The following is a 25,505-nucleotide window of genomic DNA, read 5'->3' as shown; positions in this document are numbered from 1 at the left end:
TGACATTTCTCTGAAATGTGGTGTGTGGACGGTGCCACGAATTGTGATGGGTCATTCATCAAGCAGGAATGGTTGAATGTTTGTTCAATGCACTCAATATAAAAACATTGTATTCCACTGTACCTATTGCTATGGTATGTTATGTAATCTGCAAACAAATGATTTTTTATTAACCTCTTTTTACAGGAAGTAGTAGCCAAAAAACAATCTCTAATTCAACTAACAACCAGCAAACTCCAAAGTCAAATAGCACCACAACTAACGAAGTGAATAGCTCTCCAAACAAGCAAACAAACAAACGCTCCAATTGGTATGCAAAATTCAAACCGGAATGATTTGTGTCCCGGCTATTTGCAAAGTATATCTCATTCATCAACTGCGTTATTTCATTCACTTCTCTCGCCTAGCAACGGGACCGGGCAAAGGAAAACGCGAACACAGATAAGAGTGTCGATCTGTCGTCGGGCATGCGCATTCATGGTGTACTTTCATTAATAAACTGTAGTGTAGTGGAAACAGTGGGACGAATGATTTTGAAGAGAGCTTTTTCCACCATTCTCAAGCTTTCCAGAGAACGAAACACATTTGCTAATTTATATACAATTTTGCAATACTGATTCCTATAACTCGTTAATCACTATTCAAAAATCAAGCGATCTTTAATTCCCTTCAACTAATAAAATAACACAAACATAAACGTAAAAACGTATACGGCGCAACGAACAGTTTTAATATGCAAAATGAATAAACTTTTTACAACGCATTTTCATAGACGCTCTAATCTAATTTTAAAAGTACGCACGAATGGCTCGAAAATCGTTCATCGGTTTTGCCAATTGCATCTCATTTTACGACTGTGTTAAAGGAAATCGTAAAAAAGGGCAACTTTTGCGACGGTTTATTTGCTCCTGCAGTAAGTGGGCGGTGTGTGAGTGGGTAAGTGAGTATCGGAACAGTCAAGCAAACGCTCTCCATCCCACACAAAAAAAAAACGAGAAGAATGATTGCTCTTAACAGTATGTTACAACAATGTATTGAACCGTGAAGATGAGAGTAAACTGGAATATCGGAAATCAGTGAAACATTAATAACGAAAATTTATGTTCACACCTTCCATCACGCCACCACTCGGTCGACGTTCGCCCAACACGCTTACCCTATGTGGATGGCATGCGGATCAATGGGTCGATTGGTTAGGTGTTGTCAAGAAAAAAAACAACACGCTCCAACACACGGTAATTCCTTCTCCGTATTTATTTTCCGGTTTATGTCAACACCTGAAACGGGAAGTGCTGTGTTGTAGGAGCGCGAACGGTACCGGGGGGGGCGGTGTGCGATATGCGAGCGCCGGGGATGAAAAATTGGAGTGGAAAATTATCATAAGCCAATACAAATGATGATTACACATATTTCAAAATGAAGTTTTCCCCACCCTCAAACGTTGGTACCGGAACCGGTTGCGCGTAGCAAGGATACACGCGGCAATGGTGCGGCCGGTAAAGATGAAAATTTACTCTGCCGCTAGAGCGTCGTAATTTATGCCCATTAAATTGCATGCCAACGGTTTAGCTGGTTCGGTGAGCTTCATTTTGTGTGTGTACTTTTTCTTCTACTCTTTTTTTTCTTGCTTTGTTTTTGCATACACCGAACGCTAATGTGATGATGACAGTACGGGGCGTACGGATACGCATTGTGTGCCCATGCAATAATGCCGTGAGACTAGGCTTCGACCGTGCGCCATTCATTATGCATTATGGTCGCTGATAGCACGAAACGAAGCATCGACCTTCGAATGGATGTCGTCAACAGGCTTTCATGTTGTTCATTAACGAACCTTGGTTCTTGGAATCGCCATGGAGCCGAAATAAGCGTGACGAGTGTGATATGCAGCGATGTACGTAACAAGGACATTTGAAATTCCTTCGGCACATAACAAGTGGTTTATGATTGATGGTGTTATGAGGATTTTTTGAACAAAGAACAGTTTTAATTAAAGTACTGAGAATACGGATTATAGTTTTTAACTACTAGCATTTATAGGTCAAATACTCTAAAATATAATAAATAGTGAAAATGCTGCTTTTTGGCTCGTCATTGACTGGCATGTTAGAAAGGGGTAACAGTAGCTGATATAATTCTCAACTCAATAATATTTATGATTCCTTGCTTTCTTAATGTTTTAATTTCAAAGTTGGAGATAAAATAGTTTAAATCAATTTAGTTCTGAAAACCATAATAGTACAAAAGGTCTTCTTACGGAAGAAACTTCAATAACTTACTTAAGCATGGAGGAATACAACGACTTATTCGGCTATAAAACGAAAAGTCATCAACATATGTAACTTTGTATAAACTTGTAAAAGTAAGTTATAGTTTGTATAGAGTTATTTGATACGTTTGAGTACAATTGAATAAAGTGGGATTCAACATTGATTGAATTTTTGCCATCCATTAGCTGTTGAGTGCAATTTTACTGATTTTAAAATGAGTTGTAATCTAATTTGCAAGAACAATGACAGTAATTGTGCGCTGCTAGACAGCAAACCACCAAAAGCGATAAATCTATAACACCGCCCCAGTTATTAAACAAATCATCAGATCGGACACATAAATCTAAGCAAATGACCTACTTGTTCGGGTTTCCCCAAGAGAGATTAATCAAATGATTATTTATCAAACATCCACACACCCTTCCGCTCGCTGCAGGCCAGTTCTATTGATATCTGCGATTAGTTTAAATTAGTAGTGGATGTAGTGAAAATCCTGTATTCTTTCTTGCGATTCCACCAACGGCAGTTGTTTTCACGCTCGTCGTTTGATTTACCGTGCGTACATTGAACTACTGATTTTACATCACGCCTCCCATGTACACTCGCCCCGTGCCTGTTGTGTGCAATCGTGTTGGCCACACAGATGACATTTGCAAATTAACACCACTGAGCAACGCTGCAGGCGAACAACCCGCCCCAGGCCGGAGGACAAAGTGCAGCACGGAATTTGCATTTGCAAATCCAAACACGTCCCCATCCCATAACCCTGTCCCCGTTAAGCTTGCGGTCGTACGCTCCATGCGCGCCAATTACGCGACAGTCAAAACCTAATCAGGAACGCAACCCCCGAATCGATCGAGGTCTCGCGGCCTCGTCCCGCGGTCGGCCGGACTTTCGCAGGAGGTCACGGTGCGCGAGAGCGCGCGTTGAATTTACCAAATTGATGTTTTTCATTAGGGGGCTCTTTTGTGGCGAAGGCACGTGCCGCTTCGGTACGCGGTGGTGGTGGATCACACTGACAGGAAACGGCGCGCAGAAGGCAGATGCAGGTTTGGATGAATGTGCTGCATTAAATGGGCGGAGGAAAAAAGCAACAGAGTACCATCACCTCTCGGTATGGTAACATTTCATACACAGATTTGTATGAGGCGGGCGAAGCACAAAATCCCCACCCAACACGGCGCGTGTTGGCCGCAACCCTGGTCGCTGTCTTGCACAATCACAGCAGTGGTGGTGGTCCGAGCAGTGCAACGCAGCAGTACCGCGCTTGCACGCCAACCGAAAAGCCTTCGGTTTGCACGTAAACGGTGTCTTGGACGGCGGTCTTTATCGCAGCCAGTATGGGTATGGTAAGGTGAGCTTGAATTGGTTGCAAATTAATCACACACGCGTAATGGAGACACCGTTTAGCACGATGTGCAAATTTAAACGCTGCTGTACGGGTGGGGTGCGATGTATCGCTCATTAGTGATTACCACTGTCAGCTAGGATTTTGTGTGGAGTGGGATTGCCACCGGATCGGAGTGGACGAGCAATAATTTAGTATGTACGATTATTTGCACATATTAAAATATTTGTCTTACAGAGGCGATACAAAGTGTAGTAATGTTTGATGCATAAATTTCAATGTTTGTGCTGCGCCGGATATTAATGACGCAAATATGTAAAGAAGAATATTAGATTGTAAGATTTGATTTAATTCTTGATTGAACAGGCGAATGAGGCCAAGAGGCTGAAAATGTCTTTAAAAAATGTAGATATGTTAGCCTGTATCCTTTGCTTTACACATTTGGACAAAGACGTGTTTAAAGTGAGGTTACGTAGAAAATCTTGATTGTTTGCTTGTTCGCATTACAATTTCTTCCATTAGTTAAGTCTCTTTTTGTAAATTCATCTTGACTGAATACTAAACTTTGGAATCCGACCTACATTTGCCATGAAGTTTTCCGAAAAATGTAACGTGAAAATCCAGCAAATGATGCACAAGCTTATAAGAAATCTATTTCAGAACTCTGAAGTGGCTGGTATGTACCAATAACAATTCAGTAGTGTGTTCAAGATCAGTTCCACAGTCAGAATATACCTGATAGTCATTGTATGTGTTCAATATTGTTTACTAAACCGAAATAGATAACAGATATAGTTCCTGTACTTGTATGCGCTTGCTACTACTTCCTGGTCCTAAAAAACCGTTTTCTGCTTCTATTTGGCGTAACGTCCTGAGACATATTCAGTACCACACAGGTAGATGGTCAGTCCTTACTACGGGCAGACGGTCTATATGAGGATTGATCCCATGACGCGCATGTTATTGAGTCGTACGAGTCGACGACTGCATCACAGAATCTTCCTTAAACCTTGCAATTCTCTATAACTTAAAAAGTGCTGATACTATTCATCATCATATGCTCAATTCTTATATTTTACATGCGTTACTTGTTCAACATGAGTAATTTAGTGATGGAATGAATTGGATATACTCCCAAGTCCAATAACTCGACAATTTTGCTTACAGGGTTTCCCACGATTTATTGGTCAGTTCCCATGATTTTTTGGTGCGTTCCCACGATTTTTTGGTCGTATCCCATAGATTTTTGGTTCGTTCCCATAATTTATTGGTATTTTCCGATTGGATATCAATACAATTGGACCAAAAAATTCTGGGAAACGACCAAAAAATCGTGGGAACGCATCAACAAAATATGGGAACCCACCAAAAATTGATGGGAACCGACCAATAAATCGTGGGAAACCCTGTAACATGTGTAAAATATTTCATGTTTAACTTGGTAGACTTGGTGTTACCGCTCATCAAGATGCGGAAGCGGAAATCGAGATTTTAAAAGCCTAACGTTAGGCCTCGTTATTTGGTAACAGTTGACGAATATGCCAACAACTAATATGGAAAAGAAAATTTGCACCCCGCTTAAACATAAACAATTATGTTAAGGTTTGAGCTCAAACGTAAACTGTTCCTTGCACTTTTTTGAATCTGATGAGGTAAGTACACCAAATTTCAATCCGATTTGTACATAAATGGCAAAATCTGTATATAATCAATGGGAAATAGTCAATTTTAATTAAATTTTTTGAATTGCTTTATCCATTTGAGCTTAAATTTGTAGTAAATGAAGCAATTTCCGGCACCTTATTGCACATTGCGAATAAAATGTTACTAACAACATCACTTTCAAACATTAACTAGAAGAAGTAGTCATGGCCACACACATAATTTATACACCTTCTCCTTTTAATTGCAGAGCTTTTCACCATTTCCATTGCTTTTTTCACGTTGATTCCCAAACTCATAGCCAAGTCATAACTTTGCTATATTCACTAACGATTCACTTTCCCGTGCACACTCATTCACCTACCTGAACATCGCCCCGCTCGCTCTCTATCACAGCTTGGCTTAGATGGTTGTTCTTCGGCGTGACCGGCAGCTCCGTAGCTACCTCAGGCCGGTTGCGGGTCGTGAAGGGTAACGCTGCTGCGGCCTGCTGTCGCCGCCCGGCCGTTGGTGTGGTGCCGCTTCCGGTGGCCGGCGCAACACGGCCGGATCCACCGATCGGCGGCGGCGGCGGTGTGCCACCCGTGGTCGAGAAGCTGGGATTCGTGGCCCCACTGTTGAAGCTGTCGAGCGAAGCGGTCTGCGGCATGTAGCTCTGGTAGATCGTGTTGCTCCCGAACGGAGTCGTACTAATGCTGACCGGTCCATTGGAGAGCTGTGGTGCCCGGTGCGTCGTGTTGTACAGTGGTCGTTGCACTCGATTGAAGTGGTAAATGCTGTGGGCACGACGTGTGTGTGCACGCGATGCAAGTAAGAAAGAATAGAGAGCAAAAAGATCGATTGAAATTGAATGTCCCAAGCACCAGGCGCATATTGGCTAAGCGGTTTTGATAGGTACATAAAAGGAGCGTGTGCGATCGAGATTGCAGATCGGACAGCTGATCGGCCGCTTACCTTGGCGAGTCAAACTCATTCCGATTGCTCTGATGACGTGACGATATCGATGACATTGCCCGGTCACCTCGGGCCGCTGCCATCATGTAGGTCCACATAGCGGCTCATTTCATCGGGTTTCGGGTCGGTGTGCAAGCGAACGGTTCTTATCGTCCCATGCACCGGTGCCTCGTTTCAGGGTGACGGCTCTCAATGGATGGATCTCGCTCAACACGACACTAGTGCAGACTATTTTCTAGCTGTGGCGCAACACCGTATGCCCTCTATGATCGACGCGTTGCTACTGGCGATGGGATGGCTTGGCGAGAAAACCTGCTACTCTTTTGTCAAGCAACGCCCGTATCGTTCACTTCCGACCTGCCTCAGCAGCACGAGACGAGGGAAATTCCAAGGCTCGATCTACATCTACCAAAGCGTCGGGGTGCGTATGTGGAAACCTTTCTTTGGGTCAAGGCTTTATGGGGTGGTTCAGTTGCTGTCGTCAATCGAAATGCGGGTCTCAATTGATCCAAACAAACCGCTCTGGGTGAGAGGAACGAATTCAGCAAACCGTGTCAATTTGTTGTCGTTGTACTTTTCGTGACTTCAATACAGGTGTGCTGGCTGCGTAAATAAAACGAGAGAAAATAGATACAGAAAACGCAAATGAAAACCCACTTTATTCAGAAGTTATCGGAACTGTAAATAAGAAAAGCAAATTTCATCATCAAATCTAAATACTGTCCTAAAGCAACCAGCCCAACCGAACGTGCCGATATCCGACGAAAATGGGATTAAACATAACTTGACGGTTGTGCGTGTAATGATCAGCACGTTCCATTGTGTCCCTAGCGTTGGCAAGATTTATTACAGCCAAAGCATATTTTGCCTTAAAATCCCTGTAAACTGTAGGAAAGTGAAATTGTAAATAAATCTTCACCGTCGGCAACGTTTTCATGCTCGGGCTAGTCCTGGAACGTCTGAGGGTTTTTTGCTCTCTTTTAGAAGTCGTGCAAACCAATGGTTCAATAATGGCCTCAAAAAAACACCTGCGTTAACGAGCTTCAAGCTCGCTGGAACACGTGTGTGGTCGTTGTGTCTGCGTTATTTTGAACTGCTTTATCATTTTGCTGAAGATTGCTCACGCTCATTATTAAACGACGGGCAGAACGCGATCCGTGTCTTGTTGAGCGTGTTGAATCGTCTGGAAACACTTTTTGTTTGATGTGATAAGGAAACATGATGATGCTTAACACAGCAGTTTTGCTCGTCGAGTAAACCAAGGAACAGTTTTGGTTTACTTTGAATTTACACAACAAACATACAAACAGTGTGTGTGTTTGTCTCAACAAAACCAATTAGTTATGTGTTTTATGAGTCTGCTATAATAAGTAGCGTAATATACGTCATGATTTTCACTTAGTAGTATATACATCAAATACAATATCTTTTAGAAATATTTTAGATTGAATATTAGACATTACTAAAACGAAATACTTTTACTACGCCTCTTATATAAAACCATTGTTTACTGTTAGGATTGTACTGAGCTCAGTCACTTATTTACTACCGCTACGAATTGCTGATGCTCGTAAAACAAGAAGAGTGCCTTTTCTTTCCATTTGGCTTCGGCAAAGGGTTGAAGGGTGCCACAGTATTTGACGAGGTTGATGTTATTCCTCCTGAATGTTGTACTTTTTACATCAGCTCATAAATACGATGCTCGAATATTGAAGGTTCCGCAAAAGCTATTTTGGGTTATTCTTGTTTTTTATTTATTTTTGCAGAGACGTTCTTTAAGTATGTTTGCATAGATGTCTGTGGATTTTCAACAAGTGTTTTACAAAACAAAAAACATTTTGCTTTCCAAACAACATGAATATATTTCCATTGAAATTAAAGCAAATCAATGAAATATGCAAAAATATAAAAGAACCTAACTGCTTTATAATTTTGTTTCTGACAAATTGAAGCAGCTCACATCATTTCACGTTTGTGTTTATATTTGTTAATTGAAAAGGTTTTAAAAATAAAATGCAGTGGGTAATAAAATAACGTTCTCATTGTTTACAGCAATTACCTATTACCTCGGACAAAAGTACCTATCAATCATGAAAAACTTCCGGTCCGTTAACCGTCCGTTTGTCAGTTGGAAAGGAAAATTCAAGGAAACCGATCGTTCATTGTGTAAAATTTTCCCGTAAGCATACCAATAGCAGGCAAGTGGAAAGTTTCCTCGAAAACTATCACAAGTAATTTTATGGCCTTTCACATTATCCCAGGTCGTCACATTCGAGCGAATCCATTGCCACGGTGGTAAAGGCAGCAGGAACGGGATCCGTTGCACGAAAGTGCAGTCGAGTTAATCGGAAATGGCGTGCAGGCGAACGATCCTATGCTGCATAATCTCATCCTCCTCATCCGTGTGCCGTGTCCGCCGATTGGTAATGCACGGTGTGACGTAAAACTTTTCAAAGAAACAGGTGGTGGTAGTGGTGGTAGCGCTATTCTTCAACCTGTCAGCAGCAGCAATCCCTGACGAACTAGCGTAACCCACACCCTGAATGCAGTGTGTTTTGCTCCAACCATAATCGATGATCCATTCATTGGAAAGTTTTTATCACCCATTGGCTCTCACTCCTCCCCAGGAGCATCGGAGCGTTCTGGGCGGGTTGTGTTACTTCACACCGGTGTTGTAATTGTTTCCACTTCGTAGTATGAAAAATGGTTATCCTACTGCTCTCTCTCTCTCTCTCTCTCTCTCTCTCTCTCTCTCTCTCTCTCTCTCTCTCTCTCTCTCTCCCTCTTTCTGTATTTCTCGTTTGCCATTTCACTTTCAGATTATGTGAAACAGGACAAATGGGGAAAGTTCGGCAGCGCGCTGCGTACTGTTGGTAAACTCATTAATGAAACCAATTCACCGTTTTGTACGCCTGAACGATGCTCATTAACCTGTTTATTTGAAATTGAATCAAATTATTTCGACTCCGCGTTACCAAGCGTTAAAAGCAATGGAGAGTAACGGTTGCAGATATGGGGGTGGTTTGATTTGAAAAAATCGTTCAACTCACAAACGATTAGCATAAAACAATAGACTTTCGGGGTTGATGCAAGGTGTTCAATACAATTTCTTTTTTTTATCAAGAAGGATAAACAAGGCTTTAACGGGCGTTTAATTTCAATTCGGTAGAATTACAGCCAACCCACTCAAACTACCATAAAAATCTTAGATTTGAAAAGTATACAAAATGAAGAGTTTTGTTAAAACAAAACCTGATTTAACGGGCCTTTCTCCTTGAAACATGAGAGAGAACAAACACAACACATTTGGATTAATACATTAAGTTAGGCTCAAAGGAAATCCGAGGTACTACAAACTCATGCTAAATTTCCGCTGCAAGTGTCATAATAAACATTTGTAAGTAGTAAACGATTTAAACTCTCTTGCGGATTTTTCGTTTTCAATTTTTTGGTTGGTTTATGGGAAATCTCTCCAAATCGTAGTATCTCTATACTCCTCGTAAGACGCCACCCTGCCCGTTGTAATTGCCATATAATATAAAATTGTTTTTCAACTATCATTCCGAATGTAATAAAATATTGTCCGTATGCACCCTTAAACGCAAAACCGTGAAACTTTAAGTTGAAAAGAATAGCTCCCTCCCTTTTTTGATATATTTTTTTCTCTCCCGTCACTGCTGACCAATTAACCTAGTTCCGAGATGCGTGAGTAAAACCTAGTTTTTTACAATCGTGCACAAAAACACATCCCGTGTCATAAAGTTTTGTTCGCCTGCGATTTTTTGTCACTTCCTGTCAAAACTAAACCATCCATCATGCGTCGCTTAACGACCTGCAGCAATTCAATTGTGAAATATGTCGCGCAGCTCGCAAACTATCTCCAAACGGACGGCAAATCCAATTCCGGACCATTTGCTCCGCGCCATCGACCGTGAGCATAAAACTTTCGCTCTTGCAGCTTTTTTTTTGTTTTTTGTTTGCCTCTTCCGTGGTATGTTCTTTATCAAACATAATTAATCGCCATTGTCGCCCGTTATCTGGCGGATATCCTCGTCGAAATGGAATGTTGCCAACCGAGCGTCGCAGGTCCTGTGCGCATAAAAACGCGCACACGAAGGAAGATTAAAAAAATATTACCCCAAAAGTGGGTTACAATCGGTGAATTGAGACCAACCAAAGCGCAGACAAATACAGAGGCAAAAAATGCCCACACGGCTCACAGGCTCACGTACCGGGTGACGCCGGGGGAAAATGGTTTTTCGCTTTCGCTTTTTCGCTCGCTTTTGTTTTGCACTATTTACTACGGCGAACATGACTTGCCGTTCCGGGATGTAATGGTTTTCCTTCGGTGCGGTATGATATTTCTTTCCCACTTACTATTGCAAGAAATGGCGTTTTTTTTACCTCATCGGACTTTATTGGAATACAGTTGTGGAATAGAAGAAAACCCCAAACAACAACAACGACAAAATGAAGAAAAAGTGAAGGTACCTCGGAAAGGGATTGATTTCGTTCGATTTCAGGAAGGAACGGTTCGCTTCGTTTTCATCCCATCCCCGGGGCAACAAATAAAGGATCATCGTCCCACAGGACGTCCTCTTAGGTTTCAGGTGCTCGATCGAACAATGAGAGTGGGGCAAATAATAAAGAAAGAATATTATACCATCATTTTACCACCCCTCCCATGCAACCCCATGAGCAGCCGGAACGGTCAGTTGGTCAGTTGACCCACGGTCTTTATCTTTGACACAGGGGGCGTATCGAAGGGCCTGCCGTTCACTGCTTTAGCAAACAGAATGTTGCCTCGGTTTGTATTGTTGTTGCTGCGCAGCAATAACAGGGCAAAAAGGCACACACACAGACACAGACAAAAAGTCGGCTTTCACCAGTGTAGAGCTCTATGCAAACCAGCAACAATAGCCAGCAAGTCAGCTTTGCCTTTTCAAACACTGCTCTGCGGCTTCGGCAAGGCTTTGCGAGGCGAATTACGGCGAAAAATAGAGGGCTACGGCCCACAAAAGCATAATAAGAAATGTCAACAGTGGCCAGGGCCGAACATTTTCTACATGTTTCCATTCGCAGGCGGACTACGGCCACGGTACTACCATCGACTCGTGCCGGTGAGTGTTGCGGTTGAGGCGATGTTTTAAAAGGCGTTTTCTTTGCGAAAGAAATGAAAATACACTCAAAAAATATACGCACACCAGGCCAGACTGGTGTTTAACGTTTTATTGTTTATTTTTGCCTTTCGCGAATGTTTGCTGGAGGCTACGTGCGAATGAACGTGGTTGCGTAAAACAGTTCTGTATTAGATTAAAGATTAAAATTTAAACCACTTGCAAATGCCTTGTTTATCTGCCAAGTTTAAATAAAAAATTGCAAACATGTACATAGATTCAAACCAGCCTAATTTTAATGTAAATTTCATTCGAAGGAATGAACAGTAATCAAAATTAACGTCAGAAAATAGTACATACAAATGTTTTAACACATCTTAAATTTGTTCACAACGCATTCGAACGCTTTTCCCAGTACGCTCGCGTAGAGGATAAACTGTGACGGATGGTTCGGTGTGTACTCGTGCCGATTAGATCCCTTGTTGACCGTTTGCCGAGCAGTGAATCGCTGTAGGTGTAGATTATTTTTCACGGCCACTTCATCACCAGCGCACCAGTTTTTGCCTGGAACATCCCTTATCGCCAGCGCACTGAGCATTTCAGTGGCGGAAACATGTGTCTACCGTATCTAACAATCTGCACCGTAGCAAGGCACTGCGTAGCGTATTGGTCCCTCGTGTGTGTGAGCTATCCATACACGTGTGTGCCACCCTTTACGGTAAAGCACAGACAGACACGGTGGATCAATTCATTTCCGATCGGATGTTTGCCCGATAGTCGGCATGCGGATGCAGCCAAGCGCCCGGAAATCGGGTAACGAATCATACAGCGATATACCGGAGGGAAGGATTGCGGTGTGGGTCAAATTAAAAGGAAGCTGTTTCGAGCGCTACCTTTCCCGGTAGTGCGGTACATTGAGCATAGCCCGGGACTGAGACGGATTGATTGAGCTCAATAGCATGCATCATCATATCGATACGTTTTCATTGATCGGACGATGCACGAGACACGTTCCCGGGATTGAGTTGTACATCTGTCGAGGTAACAGTGTTCGCAAGATTGGTTCGCAAAATTGCGCACTATGAATGGTTGCATAGGTATTAACATGATTGTATTATGAATGTTAAAGCAATAGCAATTTTTGGTGAAATAGAGCAAAAAAATTTAACCAAATAAGTTTAATATATGTTTTTGAAATGTTTTTTTTCCAGAGTTTTTTGGACTATTTGTATTGAATTTCAACGGAATATATCAATAAATCGTGGAAGTTTTTCAAAAATATACGATAAACGGTGAATAAATCCTGAGACAAAGCAACAAAATTACAGAAAACAATAAACCAAATCATGGCAAAATCAATAAAAAGAGTTACTTGCGTTTTAAATCATCATTTCCAGCCGTGTTTGGAGTCACGAGATGATATACTTGTCAAACTGTACATTTTTGATTGAAATAATAATAATAATAATAATAATAATAATAATAATAATAATAATAATAATAATAATAATAATAATAATATAATAATAATAATAATAATAATAATAATAATAATAATAATAATAATAATAATAATAATAATAATAATAATAATAATAATAATAATAATAATAATAATAATAATAATAATAATAATAATAATAATAATAATAATAATAATAATAATAATAATAATAATAATAATAATAATAATAATAATAATAATAATAATAATAATAATAATAATAATAATAATAATAATAATAATAATAATAATAATAGTAATAATATTATTAATCAAGAGACGATCCAAGCAATATAAAAACAAATATATTTTAAATTTGCATAGTTTCTGATTTGATTTTAATCACTAGCTCCTGCATAGGTTGGACGTACAACTAAATATATTTAAAAATGGCTGCCACATATACAACATGCAGGATTATGAAATACAACATTTCACATTTTCATATCATTTCACAATATTTATCAATCAATTGCTGGCGCACACAAATGAGTGAAAAGTTAACTCATTTCCTTTGACCAACAAGCAATCAGCCACCTTTCAAAAAGCCGTTTCTTCAACTGCGTAATCGATTCGGTAATATACATTGCAAATTAATTAAAATGTTCAATCCCACACCTTGCAGCAGCGTCTGCATAACCTTCCCAGTCTACATTTTACTGCTTCAATAACATCGTTTCTCCATTTGATTTCGCACAAGCAATTATCCGCAGCAGCCTCTGCAGCCCGAAACCCCGCCCGCACCGGCCCGTACCGATTGACCGACGTACCGATTAATATCCGATTCGTGCACATCTTGGGAGAAAATCGTTCAAATTTGCATTCACACCCGCCCGCATGCTGAGTTCGGCCGGCACAGCAGACGGTGTGATTTTGTTGTGTCCCTGGCCGGATAATCTGCTCACGATCTCTCCCAAAACTCCCTCCCGCTCCATTCCCGCTCACCTTTGCTTTGCGTATAATCTAACCGAGATGCGAGATTACAGGCCAATGGTATTGTGCGGGAAAGCCTGGCCGATGTTATGGCATCATTAAGCGATGTAAACCACCACCGCCAGCAGCTACCAGTCACCTGCAGGCCCTTCAGGCACAGCGGGACACAGGATCATGGTTCTCGGAAGCACTCGTCGCACCACCGGACCACCCCAAAGTGCTGTGTGCTGTGCTGAGTGAGTTGTCACGAAGCATGCTTTTCATTCCACGCCAAAAGGACCACCACCAGCCCATGAACCTCTGCCTGGCAATGCTTACCGCACCTGCTTCGAAAAGTGATTGAGGAATAATTTTGTCATAACTTTAACGGATGAGTGATTTATGTTAAGCAACATGCACCGATTTCAGGGTTGACTGAGGCTATCTGGAGCATCCCGTAGCCGGGACGAGTAGGGTGCGGGTGCTGTTACGATTCACCGCGGAGTGGAGCGGTTTATTGCTTTTAGCACCACCTTAAGGGTAACCGCTCACGCCCCGGGTGTGGCGTAACGGGCAGAAAAGCTACCTTCATCATCACCAAATCACGCAACGTGGTATGATTTTTAACCACACTTTATTCTCGGGCCTGGTTTCGGGCATGCACGCAATGCCGCTGTGTCTGCGTGAATCCCAACCGATCCGATGGACAATCTTTACCAAGTGTTTCCCTTCGGAAAGGTAGAAGAGCACGTTACGGATGATTTGAAGGTAATCAAAATGTTTTATTGAATTTTCCACACCCACAATCCCGCTATCGATTTGTATCATACCCAACGATCAGCGCAAACCATGAAGAAGAACAACTGCCAGAGGAGCAGCACATACTGGGCGCCTCCATGTCCTTTTGGCGGGTGAACCACCAGGCGTCTGCATGTGCTGCTGTTTGTAAAAAGGTTTCGCTGCTGCTGAAATGTTGGGCCTTTTGGTATGAAAATTTAATGTACCCTGTTGCTGGATTGCACCCGGCAAGTTCAGCGTACGCTCGCCCGTCCTTGATTTTCTTTCAAAAGTAAAAGACGATGGTCTCGGCAATACAGGGTTTCCCACGATTTATTGGTCGGTTCCCATCAATTTTTGGTGGGTTCCCATATTTTTTTGGTGCGTTCCCACGATTTTTGGCCGTTTCCCAGAATTTTTTGGTCCGATTGTATTGATATCAAATCTGAAAATACCAATAAATTATAGGAACGAACCAAAAATCTATGAGATACGACCAAAAAATCGTGGGAACGCACCAAAAAATCATGGAAACTGACCAATAAATCGTGGGAAACCCTGTAAATCCAGTAGCCCGGGGCAACGGAGCCAATCAGCAAGTATCGATTTGAATTTGCTTTTTTCGAATCAAAACAGACATGTAGAAAAGCATACACACACATCCATACAAATACAAAAAGCACAGTCTATTTTCAAGGATGCCTTTGATTAGCAGTGCAACGATGGTAAGTTTAATTTGCCGCTCCCCTGTTTTCCTGCTTGCGTCGTGTTTCCTATTTCCACTTCACTCGGTGTTTACAGCAGCTTCGTCGGTCCTGCTGAAGCACTGATCGATTTTATCCTTCGGTTAATATTAGCAACCGTACAGCGTATGCACAAAAAGGGACCGCGTTCGACGCTGGCAGTGGCCCGCGGGAGATGAGCAGCTAGTGAACCGGTACCGGCAGGGGCGAGGAAACACATACATACACATGCGCGCACGATAAAACCCGTACCCGTTCAACCACACGACCACGATTGGGTGTTGGTTTTATGGGAAAATTATTCAAATAACAGCTGAACGCTGATCTCGGCTCGGAGGCAAAGGTTACATTCAGCATGATAGCGCCAATGGTCGACTGAACGGGCAGCGATGCTGTTCTGTGGCCAGCACAATTGTTTAAAAAGTGAGCAAAAATAATTTGAGATGAAACTACAGTTCAACGCACCACTTGGTGCTATGCAAACAATCAGTCGAACTTGTAGTTTGGCGTATTTGTGTAGCAGCATTTTGCAATTTAATTGTTTTCTTTAGTCACTCTCTGCAGCGAGGAAGAATCATTCGCAGAAGTGCAAACATATTTTGGTTGGCTGCACAATGTAGGGCATTCGCTGTTTGTAAAGGAGATGAAGTTGATCATTACAGTGCTTGTTATGTTTCCCAGGGATCTGTGCTACATCGTAGTTTGTGCATGGTTGTTATTATGGCAGACGCTGTAGCTTGCAAAAACCATCTTTTCAGTACAAAACCTTTTCACTGAATGAACACAAAATCTACTATCGTTTCATAAATCCTTTTCCAAAACCACTCGCCCACCCGTGGCGTGAAATTAGAGTACCTATTTGTACGCAACACAACACGGCACCTACGCACGTGCTGTGAGAGTGCAGCAGCAGCAGCAACACATCATCGAGGAGCCGAAGGAGGGTGATGGCTCTGCAGGATCGATATTTGATACAGCGGACCAGCTTTATTAATGCGTTTCGCCACAGGTGACCATTCATCCCCTAGCACACCTACCTGCCTCGTGCCTCCTCACTTCTCCGCCATGTGGTTAACGTATGGTAACGAAAATTTTACGTTTGTAGCGACATAATTCATTTGCATGCAAATGAGGTTCGGTGAACGACGACCAAACGACGGGCAGAAAATAAGTGCCCCGCAATTGTGTTACTGTGGGAAAATTTAGGATTAATAGTGTTCCAAGGGTGTCATTGCTTTATGTTGGTTGCACTTATTTTTTTTTGTGTAGCAGAAGAATGATAATAGGGATGTTTTGTTTCGCGTTCGCGGAGAGCTTAATTGACGAGCTTGTTTATAATACCTAATGACGAACGATGGCTCATTGCATTTTCTTACATAAGCTCATTAGCGGTTGTGTTGGAACTCCGTGCATTATCGAAAAAAAACACCATTTTCAGCCACCTAGTAGGGATGTATGGCCACGAGCACCTATGACCTTCAAAAGGCATCTACCACGGCTCCAAAGATCTATTATATCAATGCATAATAGCACTCTAACCAGCATAGCCTATATATCAACGTTAGTTTCTTCTTCTTCTTCTTCTTTGGCACAACAACCGCTGTCGGTCAAGGCCTGCCAGTACCCACTAGTAAAGTGAGCTTGGCTTTCAGTGACTTATTGTTACCATAGCAGGATAGTAAGTCCTACGTATGGGGGCACGGTCTATTCGGGACTTGAACCCATGACGGGCATGTTGTTACGTCGTACGAGTTGACGGCTGTACCACCAGACCGGCTCCAACGTTAGCTCAACGTTAGTTTAGATAATGTTAAAATGATTCTTCGATGCACATACGAACGACCAGAAGCCTTAAGTTATTTATATATTTATTTGTTCATTAATTTATTAATTGATTAATTTATTGAGTTTTTACTCGTTTGTAATAAAAATTTGTTTGTAATTTGTTCATATTATGTTTTCTATTATGTAAGTGTCAGTTGTGTCCAATCCTAGCCAGTGGATATTAAACTAAATAATATTAATAATAATAATAATAATAATAATAATAATAATAATAATAATAATGATAATAATAATAATAATAATAATAATAATAATAATAATAATAATTAGAATGAAAATAATAATAATAATAATTAAAATATTAAAATAATAATGATAATAATAATAATAATAATAATAATATTCATAAAAATAAAAAGAATAGTAATAATTTAAATAATAAAAATAATAAAAATAATAGTAATAATAATAATACTAATAATAATAATAATAATAATAATAATAATAATAATAATAATAATAATAATAATAATAATAATAATAATAATAATAATAATAATAATAATAATAATAATAATAACAATAATAATAATAATAATAATAATAATAATAATAATAATAATAATAATATCAATAAAAATAAGAAGAATGGTAATAAGTAAAATAGTAAAAATAATAATAATAATAATAATAATAATAATAATTATAATTATAATAATAATTATAATAATTATAGTAATAATAATAAATAAATAAAAACTCAATAAAATACACTAAAATCTCGTTTGTTTTTGGAACATCTTGAAGCAACAACTGAAAATTTCGTCTAAAGTATCAACTAAATATGACTGCAGCAATCTGCAAAGCTCTTCCTATCAGGAACTTCTCTGACCTAACCCACACGTACAACTCGCCAGACTTGTCAGTCAGAAAAATTCGCCTCTCCCGGGCGAAAAACACTGCAACGGACAGTGTGCAACATTCTGCATCGGATTAGCTGCAACCAACAAAAAAAAAATCGGTGACACATCTGGAACGATCCAGTTCCCTATTATTGCGTGTGCGTGGGCTAGACGAATGACAACGCGTGTGCACTTGTGAGAGTGACACTCCAGGCTCGATGCTCGGCAATGGAAACCAATACCGCAATGGTTGCGCGAGCTGTGGTGTCACCCACAGTTGAGATTGCGCTGCGAACCGAACGAGCTGGTGAAAGTGCATTGGAGAGTAAAAAAAATGAGGAAGAGGAGAAGGGGAAGACGAAGCTGGTTGTCTTCCCACGCTTGGCATTGCAGTAAAATGTCAGGCAATCTGTGAGCATGTTTTCAAGCCTTTTCCACTCTGCAATTCAAGCACACTGGAGCGGAGATCGATCAACATTTTCGTGGAAAATGTCTTCCCGCATGGGGTTTGGGTGATGATGAATGGATATGCTGATGAGGATATTATTGACAGTGAAGTTGACTTGCTCATGGTGCATTACAAATGCAAGAAGCATTCATGGCTTTTTGAGCCTTAGTATTAAAATAAAAAAATCGAATCAAAAACGTAACTTTGTTCCAGCTCGCTTATTTAAAATGATTTTTGTTGTTTATTCTATATACAATGTCATTGACCCGATTTGCTGCGATTTGTCCTCCTTTCATGATTTTAAATCTACGGAAAACATTTCCTTACCTGCTTGCTCATTGCAACCTCATGAATGTTTCAACAGTTAGCGTCAATTCCTTTTAACGGTATACATTTTCTCAGAAAATGTCAATCATACTTATCACTGGTAAAACTTGCATTATCTTTTCAGCAAGGAAAACCTCATATATATAAGGCGAAAGAAAAAAGGCATCTCAAGCCAGCAACTGCCCCCCAATCAGCACTGCCTGTCGCCCGAAACCTTCACCCCGAACGAATGGCAACAACAAATCAAAAAGCCATAGTAAAAGCGCAAACATATTCATGCAAATGGTTCGTCCGCACGTTGTATCAGTTTTCCTTACCGTCCCGGCAGCGAAAAGCGCATCGTTTAATGAATTAAACATCAGTATGCAAAGCACCCGTTCGCATAGCGAGATGAATACTACGCCAAACGGAGCAACGCGGAGCGGTGGTGGAACGGCGGAAAGTGCTGAAGTGCGGTGCCTAACAAAGGAAACCCCTCCGCCACTTTTCCGCGCCCATAGCACGACAGACAGCTGGGTTGGGTTGGGCTGGCCTAGGCAAACAGGCTTATAAGAAACAGGCACCAAAAGACGGTGGCACGTGTTTGTGACGCTGCCGCGCGCGCAAACACGGATCGAATGTCGTGCAATTTGTTACCACGCGGGAAAAGGATACGGGACGCGCCAATGCTCCGTATCCCGGACGCGCATCGTGCAGTGCATTTTCTGCTGTGGCGATGCTTAGCATCGTGTGGGCGACATACAACGACGCCATTGGGTTCTTGTGTGCGTGTGTGTGTGTGTGTGTGCATCGCGCACTGTTACTTGGGGCAACGCTGAGCGGATGAAGGGCTTTTTTTCGCCCAGCAGCAGCAGCGTGATGTGTTGTAAAAGATGCAGCGTCATGCTGCCGCGAAAAGTGGCATTCGAACAATAACAAAATAGAGTGGACCAGTGGAAATAAGCAGCCTTAATAAAAATAAAAATTCTAGAAAAAAATTATGAAATTAAAACGGGGGAATTTGCTTAGAGTTTTTGGTAAACGACTGCAATTCATTTATTTGCTGCATAAAAGGAATTTCGGTAACCTCAAATTTCAGGCATTTTTATTTATTTTTCATTAGCTAATGTTTTCGATTAAAACTTAAAATATGAAAAGCAACCTGAAATTGATATCTGTTAAGTGTTCAACGTTGAACATTTAATATTTTCATACCAAAAATTTCCTATTCTTCACTTCAGACGAAAAATCAACTCAACTGGCACTGAAAGTTCATCGTGAGAGTGCGTTTTTCTACCACACAAACCAAAAATAGACCGTTCACCGCAAATATCGAGTGAATTACCAGCCTAGCCTGGTGAAAAAGCCTTGTTACGCTTTTATAACCAGTCTATTAAAAGTATCCTACCGCTACCGACCGCAACAAACAATGGCGCTGCCAAGTGGCGATTAATTTTGTTCATCAACTTCGGGGACCGCCATTTCGCGTCCCGCCGAAAGCTAATCCCAACTCAAAAGCTGTAATCAACCGGCTTGCGCCTCCCCCGGTGCGGTGGTAGTTCCACTCACTCGCTCGTCAAAACATGCCGCCGACGTCACGGCGTCGCAATGAGTTTCCATCACCATCGCACTGCATCTACGACATCCGCGGATTAAGCGCGTGGTTGAAAGTACACAATGGATGCTGGAAATGGTTGTGACAATCAAAAAAAAAAGCCAAGCAAGCGAGAGGAAACAAAATATAACACAAGTCGAAACAATAACCCCGCCACCCATACACACGTTCTTTGGGGGTTTTGCCTTCGTCAGCAATGGAAATGACACGCGCTCTTGAGGCGAAGGACAAGTGAGCGAATGAGGTCATCTTAATTTGTGCTGGCGGCATCAAATCCACTTTGTGTGGAGTCTGCGGGCTGGAAAGTAGGGTTCTTGTTTTTGTATCTTTTTTATGCAAGGAATCAAGGAATTGCTGGCAGGAGTTTGCATCGAACTTAGTATCTTGCTTCGAGTGTGACAGCTGAGCGGCAGCACCACACACATTCGGGTTGAAGCAGAAGTCCTCACAAGAAGGCTTCAAAACAAAACAGAGGGGCAGATCAGCGGCGTTAGTGCCGTGGTGCCGTGGCAACGCGCAAAAGTCAAGATGGGTAGAGCCCGGGTCGAAGCACGTAACAGCAGTATGTTTATGTATTTCAGCTCAAGCTCAAGCTTCAGCGAACGGCACCCGAACGCTTCTGCCTGAAGGACTTCAGAAAACGTCAAGATGCACATAGAAAGCGGGAAGAAGCGGGGAAGAGAAAGCGACGCTGAGAAGCGACGAACGGAATCAAGTAAACTGCAGCAAGTGCAGTCAAGAGTCACCGTGTGGCAGGATGCTGCCGTGCCGGGGGTGCTTGTGGGTTCAAGGATCGAAATGCTTTGTAAACATGCAATTCTCGGATCGTTGAAGGTGGAGTGCTTCCGGGGCTTGCACGACGGCCTGTTTCGCTTTTCGCCTGGTTACACTTATTCACGTTTTCCCCCATCCTGCAGAAAGCCCTTATCGTGCTCACCCTTTACCGAACCCTAGCCGTCAATCGCTGGACAGTGCCAGAGAACGGGGTAGATACTTTAATATCCTTTACCAAGCACTCTTACTACTTACTGATTCTGAACAGCGTGTGCAGCGAGTGAGGCAACGAAAGTACGGAAAGTGTTTTTAAAATCCCACACAAAAAGCCATTCAATGCACTCAATGGAACGTTGAAATTGTTTGCTGCGGCGTGTCCAGTTCAATAGTTTGGTTGGTAGAGGATACACCAGCAGCACATTATTTACACGTGCAGCGAATTCTGCCTGGTTCAGACGTTCCTAAAACATGCAGTTAAAATAGTTTAAAGTGACGATAAAAACAAGCAGAAAGCAATGTTTCTTTTTTATGTTAGTAGCACCAAAAAGAAATCACTTTCCTGAAGCACTAACAACTCCTTTTTCCCACCGAAACCGCCGGAAAACAAATCTCCCAGCACTGAAACACTGCTGCCAACTTCTCTAAGGAAAGGCTCCACCTTCTCCTTGCCGGTGTTGCGTAAAGCTTCAATCTTCAAGTCAAAGTTTTATTTTTGGCAACAAGCATCGGAGCACCGGCAGCCCCAAGAGAACAACTTTTGCTCACGTAACACGCTCGACTAACTCCCATGAATGAAAGGATGGTGCAAATAAGAGTGAAAAAAAAATCGCACACACACACACACACCGTCAAGCACGAATATTTGGTCGCACGAGCAACAACAAAAGAATTGCTGGCCGGCACAATTGCATCGGCTTTTTGGAGTGTGCAAAGGGAAAAGGAGATGAAAGTAAAAAAAAAACCAAACCCATAACACAACGAGAGGGTGGAAAAGCGAGCTAGGGGCAAGCTTTATAAAGATTCAGCACAAATAACTGGCAAGCTCGGGTGTGGGAAACAACTTGCATAAGAAGCCGCTAAGGATAACGACGCAGCTCGAGAATGGGACCTCCCAATTCGGGTCGTTGATTTTGAGCCCCGCGGCTGTTTTTTCTGTCTGTTTTCCCCATCGCTCGCCAGTCCTTTTTCCGATCTTCAAAAACGTACAATCGCGTAAGACTGTTCCCTCAAGATGCGTATGTCTGTGTGTGTGTGTGTGCTAGCCCTTCCAAAAGATATTACCACGTGGTGTTAGCTGTACAAGATGGAACGCGCACTTTCCCGGACTCGGATTTGTAAGTACCGGGGCTTTTGTTTTGACACCGACGCTCCGAAACACTGCTTCAAATACACTGCCCGTGTCAGATGAGGCAAGAAGGCAACCAAAACGAGGCAAAACAGCCCCCAAACAAACGGTGGTTGTGCTCCCATTTTGCAACAGATAAGAGAGATGGTGATAACCGTACCGCATAAGGCTCGTTAGGTTTAGGCACTCGGTGGTGTGTGGGCCACATGTGCGTCGTCGTGTGGCACTGCTTAGTGTTTTATTCATGAGTTCATTTCAAAGGTGATGTTTGATCAGTTTTGCTTTGGTGTTGCTTCATCTGCGGACGATAGCAGCGCTGGTTGGTAAATGTCACAACGGTTTCTTTTTGTTTTAAAATCTTATTAATTTCGAGTGTTAGTGCGTGGTGGGACATGTAACGCTATTGTCATCTAAAAAATACCGTCAATTATCGGACAACGTGTGATTGAGTTAACCACATTAAAGCATCCCTTGTGCTATTGCTTTAAGGACAAAAATTCATGAAGTAATGTTACTAATTTACATAATTCTAAACGTATAAAATGCGAACCAAAAAAGACCCAGATAAACGAAACTCTACAAAAGCACCTTCATACCATTCAAGAACATACGGAAAACGCGAGAAAAAGCCTCACTTAAAAGAGCAATTAATCTCATTAGTGCAGTCTTAACGGCGGCGTGCGTACGAATGTACCATCTGCTTTATAATTACTTCGTCGCACCTGTTCCCCATTCGCAAGACGTCGCAGCCGGGAAGACGACGTTGCTAAACGCGTGAACGGTTGATATTAATTAATGAAACGCACCGTGGGATTTTTTTTCCTCTTTAGCGCACCGCACACACACAGTTTACCGGAGTACATTTGGCAGAAAAGGGAGAAAACAAAACAAGACAAAACCCATCGTTAAGTGTGACTCCCGGTGGTCGGGAGGGATGAAGCTTTGGCCTGGTTTTGTTAGAATTTTTGAACGCAAGCGAGCGTGTACAAAATTAACTTTCCCGGAATGTGATGGTGGGTGATTTTTTGATTTTCCCTTATCTTAAATTATGCTCATTACTGCAATCGCGAATGACAATGCTTTCCATGCGCACTAATTAGCATTTAAATGGGAGTGTTGTTTTTTTTTCCTTCCTCCCTCTGTGACCCCCGAAATACATGAGCATGCCCTTCGTTTTCTTTTCGCACGGTGACAAAAAAAAAAACAGTCCGCAGAAAATGACTCCCGTTCCGTGCAGCGCAGATGATAATGCTATCTTCCGGTATATCAAAGTTTAGATGGTAGGAGGGCACGCCGTACGAGAGGGCCGTTATGCAAAGGCAGTTCATATTTTTCTGCTTCTTTCATCTCATTTTCCTGTGCTATGAACTTCATGCTTGTGACGACGAAATAATGGGAATGTATTTCAGCGCGTTCTAACGCAAAATCGGGCAAATGCAAAAAAGCCGTAACGAACGACCTCGTGGGTGTCCCCTTCGGTTCGGTTTGGTTCTGGGGACTGTCAAAGCAGTGCGATTACTATTTACATGAAGGAGTCGCATATCGTGAGGATTTTTGTTCTGCTTCTTTCTCCATCGGCGTATGACCTTTACAGCTTTAATGCAGATGAACCCGTTAAATCAAATGTGCAAATTTTGTTGCGCACGCATACTACAAAGCTGAGCATTTCTAGAGACAGTGAAGTGGTTGTGCACGTAATTAGGGTATCCATGTTAGATATTATGCAAATTGTTGGCTGTTCTTGTTTTGGCCGTACATGATCATTTGCATGTTATTGGTTTTGTGATAGTTTTCACAAAAGGGTCGCTGAGTACTGGTAATTTAATTTACAGGGTGTTTATACAATTTCATTGTTACAAGCAAAACATTCCACTACATGCCTGGTAAGATGCTTTTTAATGTCACCATTATAGTTTGCCAACTACACAATTTCCAGTTCTGGTATGGGTTTACTATCAGTACCTATACCCAATGAGTTCGTGACCAGTTCCAGGACCAGTTTGAGGTCAAGTTCAGTTCCTGTATCGTATCGGATTTAATATTAGTTCCAAGACCGGTATTGGTATAGGATCAGTTCCAGGCTTGTTATGAACCCAATATCGGTTCCAGGATTGGAATGAGTTCAGTATCAGTTCCACGGCTAGTTTGGGCTCAAGCTCAGTTCCTGGACCGTATTGGATTCAATACCGCTACGGGTAGAGGATCTGTTCTAGGATCATTATGGGGCCAGGATCAGTTCCTATGCCCAATCGCTTCGTGAACACCCAATTTGAGCTCAAGTTCAGTTCCGTACAGGATTCAATATCAGTTCCAAAACCGTCATAGGTACAGGATCAGTTCCAGGTTCGTTATTGACCCAAGATCAGTTCCAGGACCGGAATGGATTGAGTATCAGTTCCACGACCAGTTTGGGTTCATTTGCATTTCTTGGACTATATTGGATCTAGGTCCGGTATCGATCCAGAATCAGTGCCAGAAGCGATATTGGTTAAAATTCTATTGCAGGAGCATATTCGGTTCCAGTGCAGACATAGCCTCAGTACCAGTGTCAGGCCCGATATGGATTCTAGTTTCTAACTCTGGAATAGTTTCAAAGTCAGTTCCTGGGCCGAATAATTGCAGCATTTTCCTTATATTTCAGAGTAATTGAGAAGCCCTGTAACTGGGTCATATAAAGGAAGATTCACATTACTTTTCTAATTGGTTTGTTTACGTTGAGGATCTAGTGACACAGTTTTATGCCAAAATAATTTAAGTCTTCTGTTTTGTTTGTCTCTTATTTCGACACCCAACCGGAAAGCACCCTGTGTTAGCACAAATGCAAAACCCGTAATGCAAACCAGTGTGAACCAGTCACACAACGAACCCATCGCGGCCCGCCCTGCACACTGAATAGAGTTGATTTTAATTTCATTATCACGATCCTTGGCCCACACACACACACACTCACTCACATCGTACGGCTCCTGCCAGTGCCAGTGGACATTGTGTCCTTGGTTGCATCTTGGCTACGGCGGCGGATCCTACCCATGCATATGGCAAG

General features: G+C 41.9%; 1 protein-coding gene across 2 annotated transcripts in view; it reads right to left on the bottom strand.

Annotated features, from left to right (window-relative positions):
* Window positions 1-5,442: 5,442 nt before the first annotated feature.
* The window catches only part of LOC121601582, a 49,388-nt gene continuing 29,325 nt past the window's right edge, over window positions 5,443-25,505 (bottom strand). For both annotated transcript variants that reach the window (XM_041930396.1, XM_041930397.1), the window contains 2 exons: window positions 6,235-6,837; window positions 5,443-6,056 (listed from right to left, as the gene is read on the bottom strand). In XM_041930396.1, the coding sequence (XP_041786330.1) occupies window positions 5,633-6,056; window positions 6,235-6,332 (522 nt within the window). In that variant the 5' untranslated portion in view covers window positions 6,333-6,837 and the 3' untranslated portion in view covers window positions 5,443-5,632. The remainder of the gene's footprint in view (window positions 6,057-6,234; window positions 6,838-25,505) is intronic.

Source organism: Anopheles merus, unplaced genomic scaffold (genome assembly GCF_017562075.2).
Source record: "Anopheles merus strain MAF unplaced genomic scaffold, AmerM5.1 LNR4000119, whole genome shotgun sequence".
NCBI classification, from domain to species: domain Eukaryota; kingdom Metazoa; phylum Arthropoda; class Insecta; order Diptera; family Culicidae; genus Anopheles; species Anopheles merus.
Note: the sequence above shows the minus strand (reverse complement) of the source record. Positions and strands in the feature narration are given on the sequence as shown.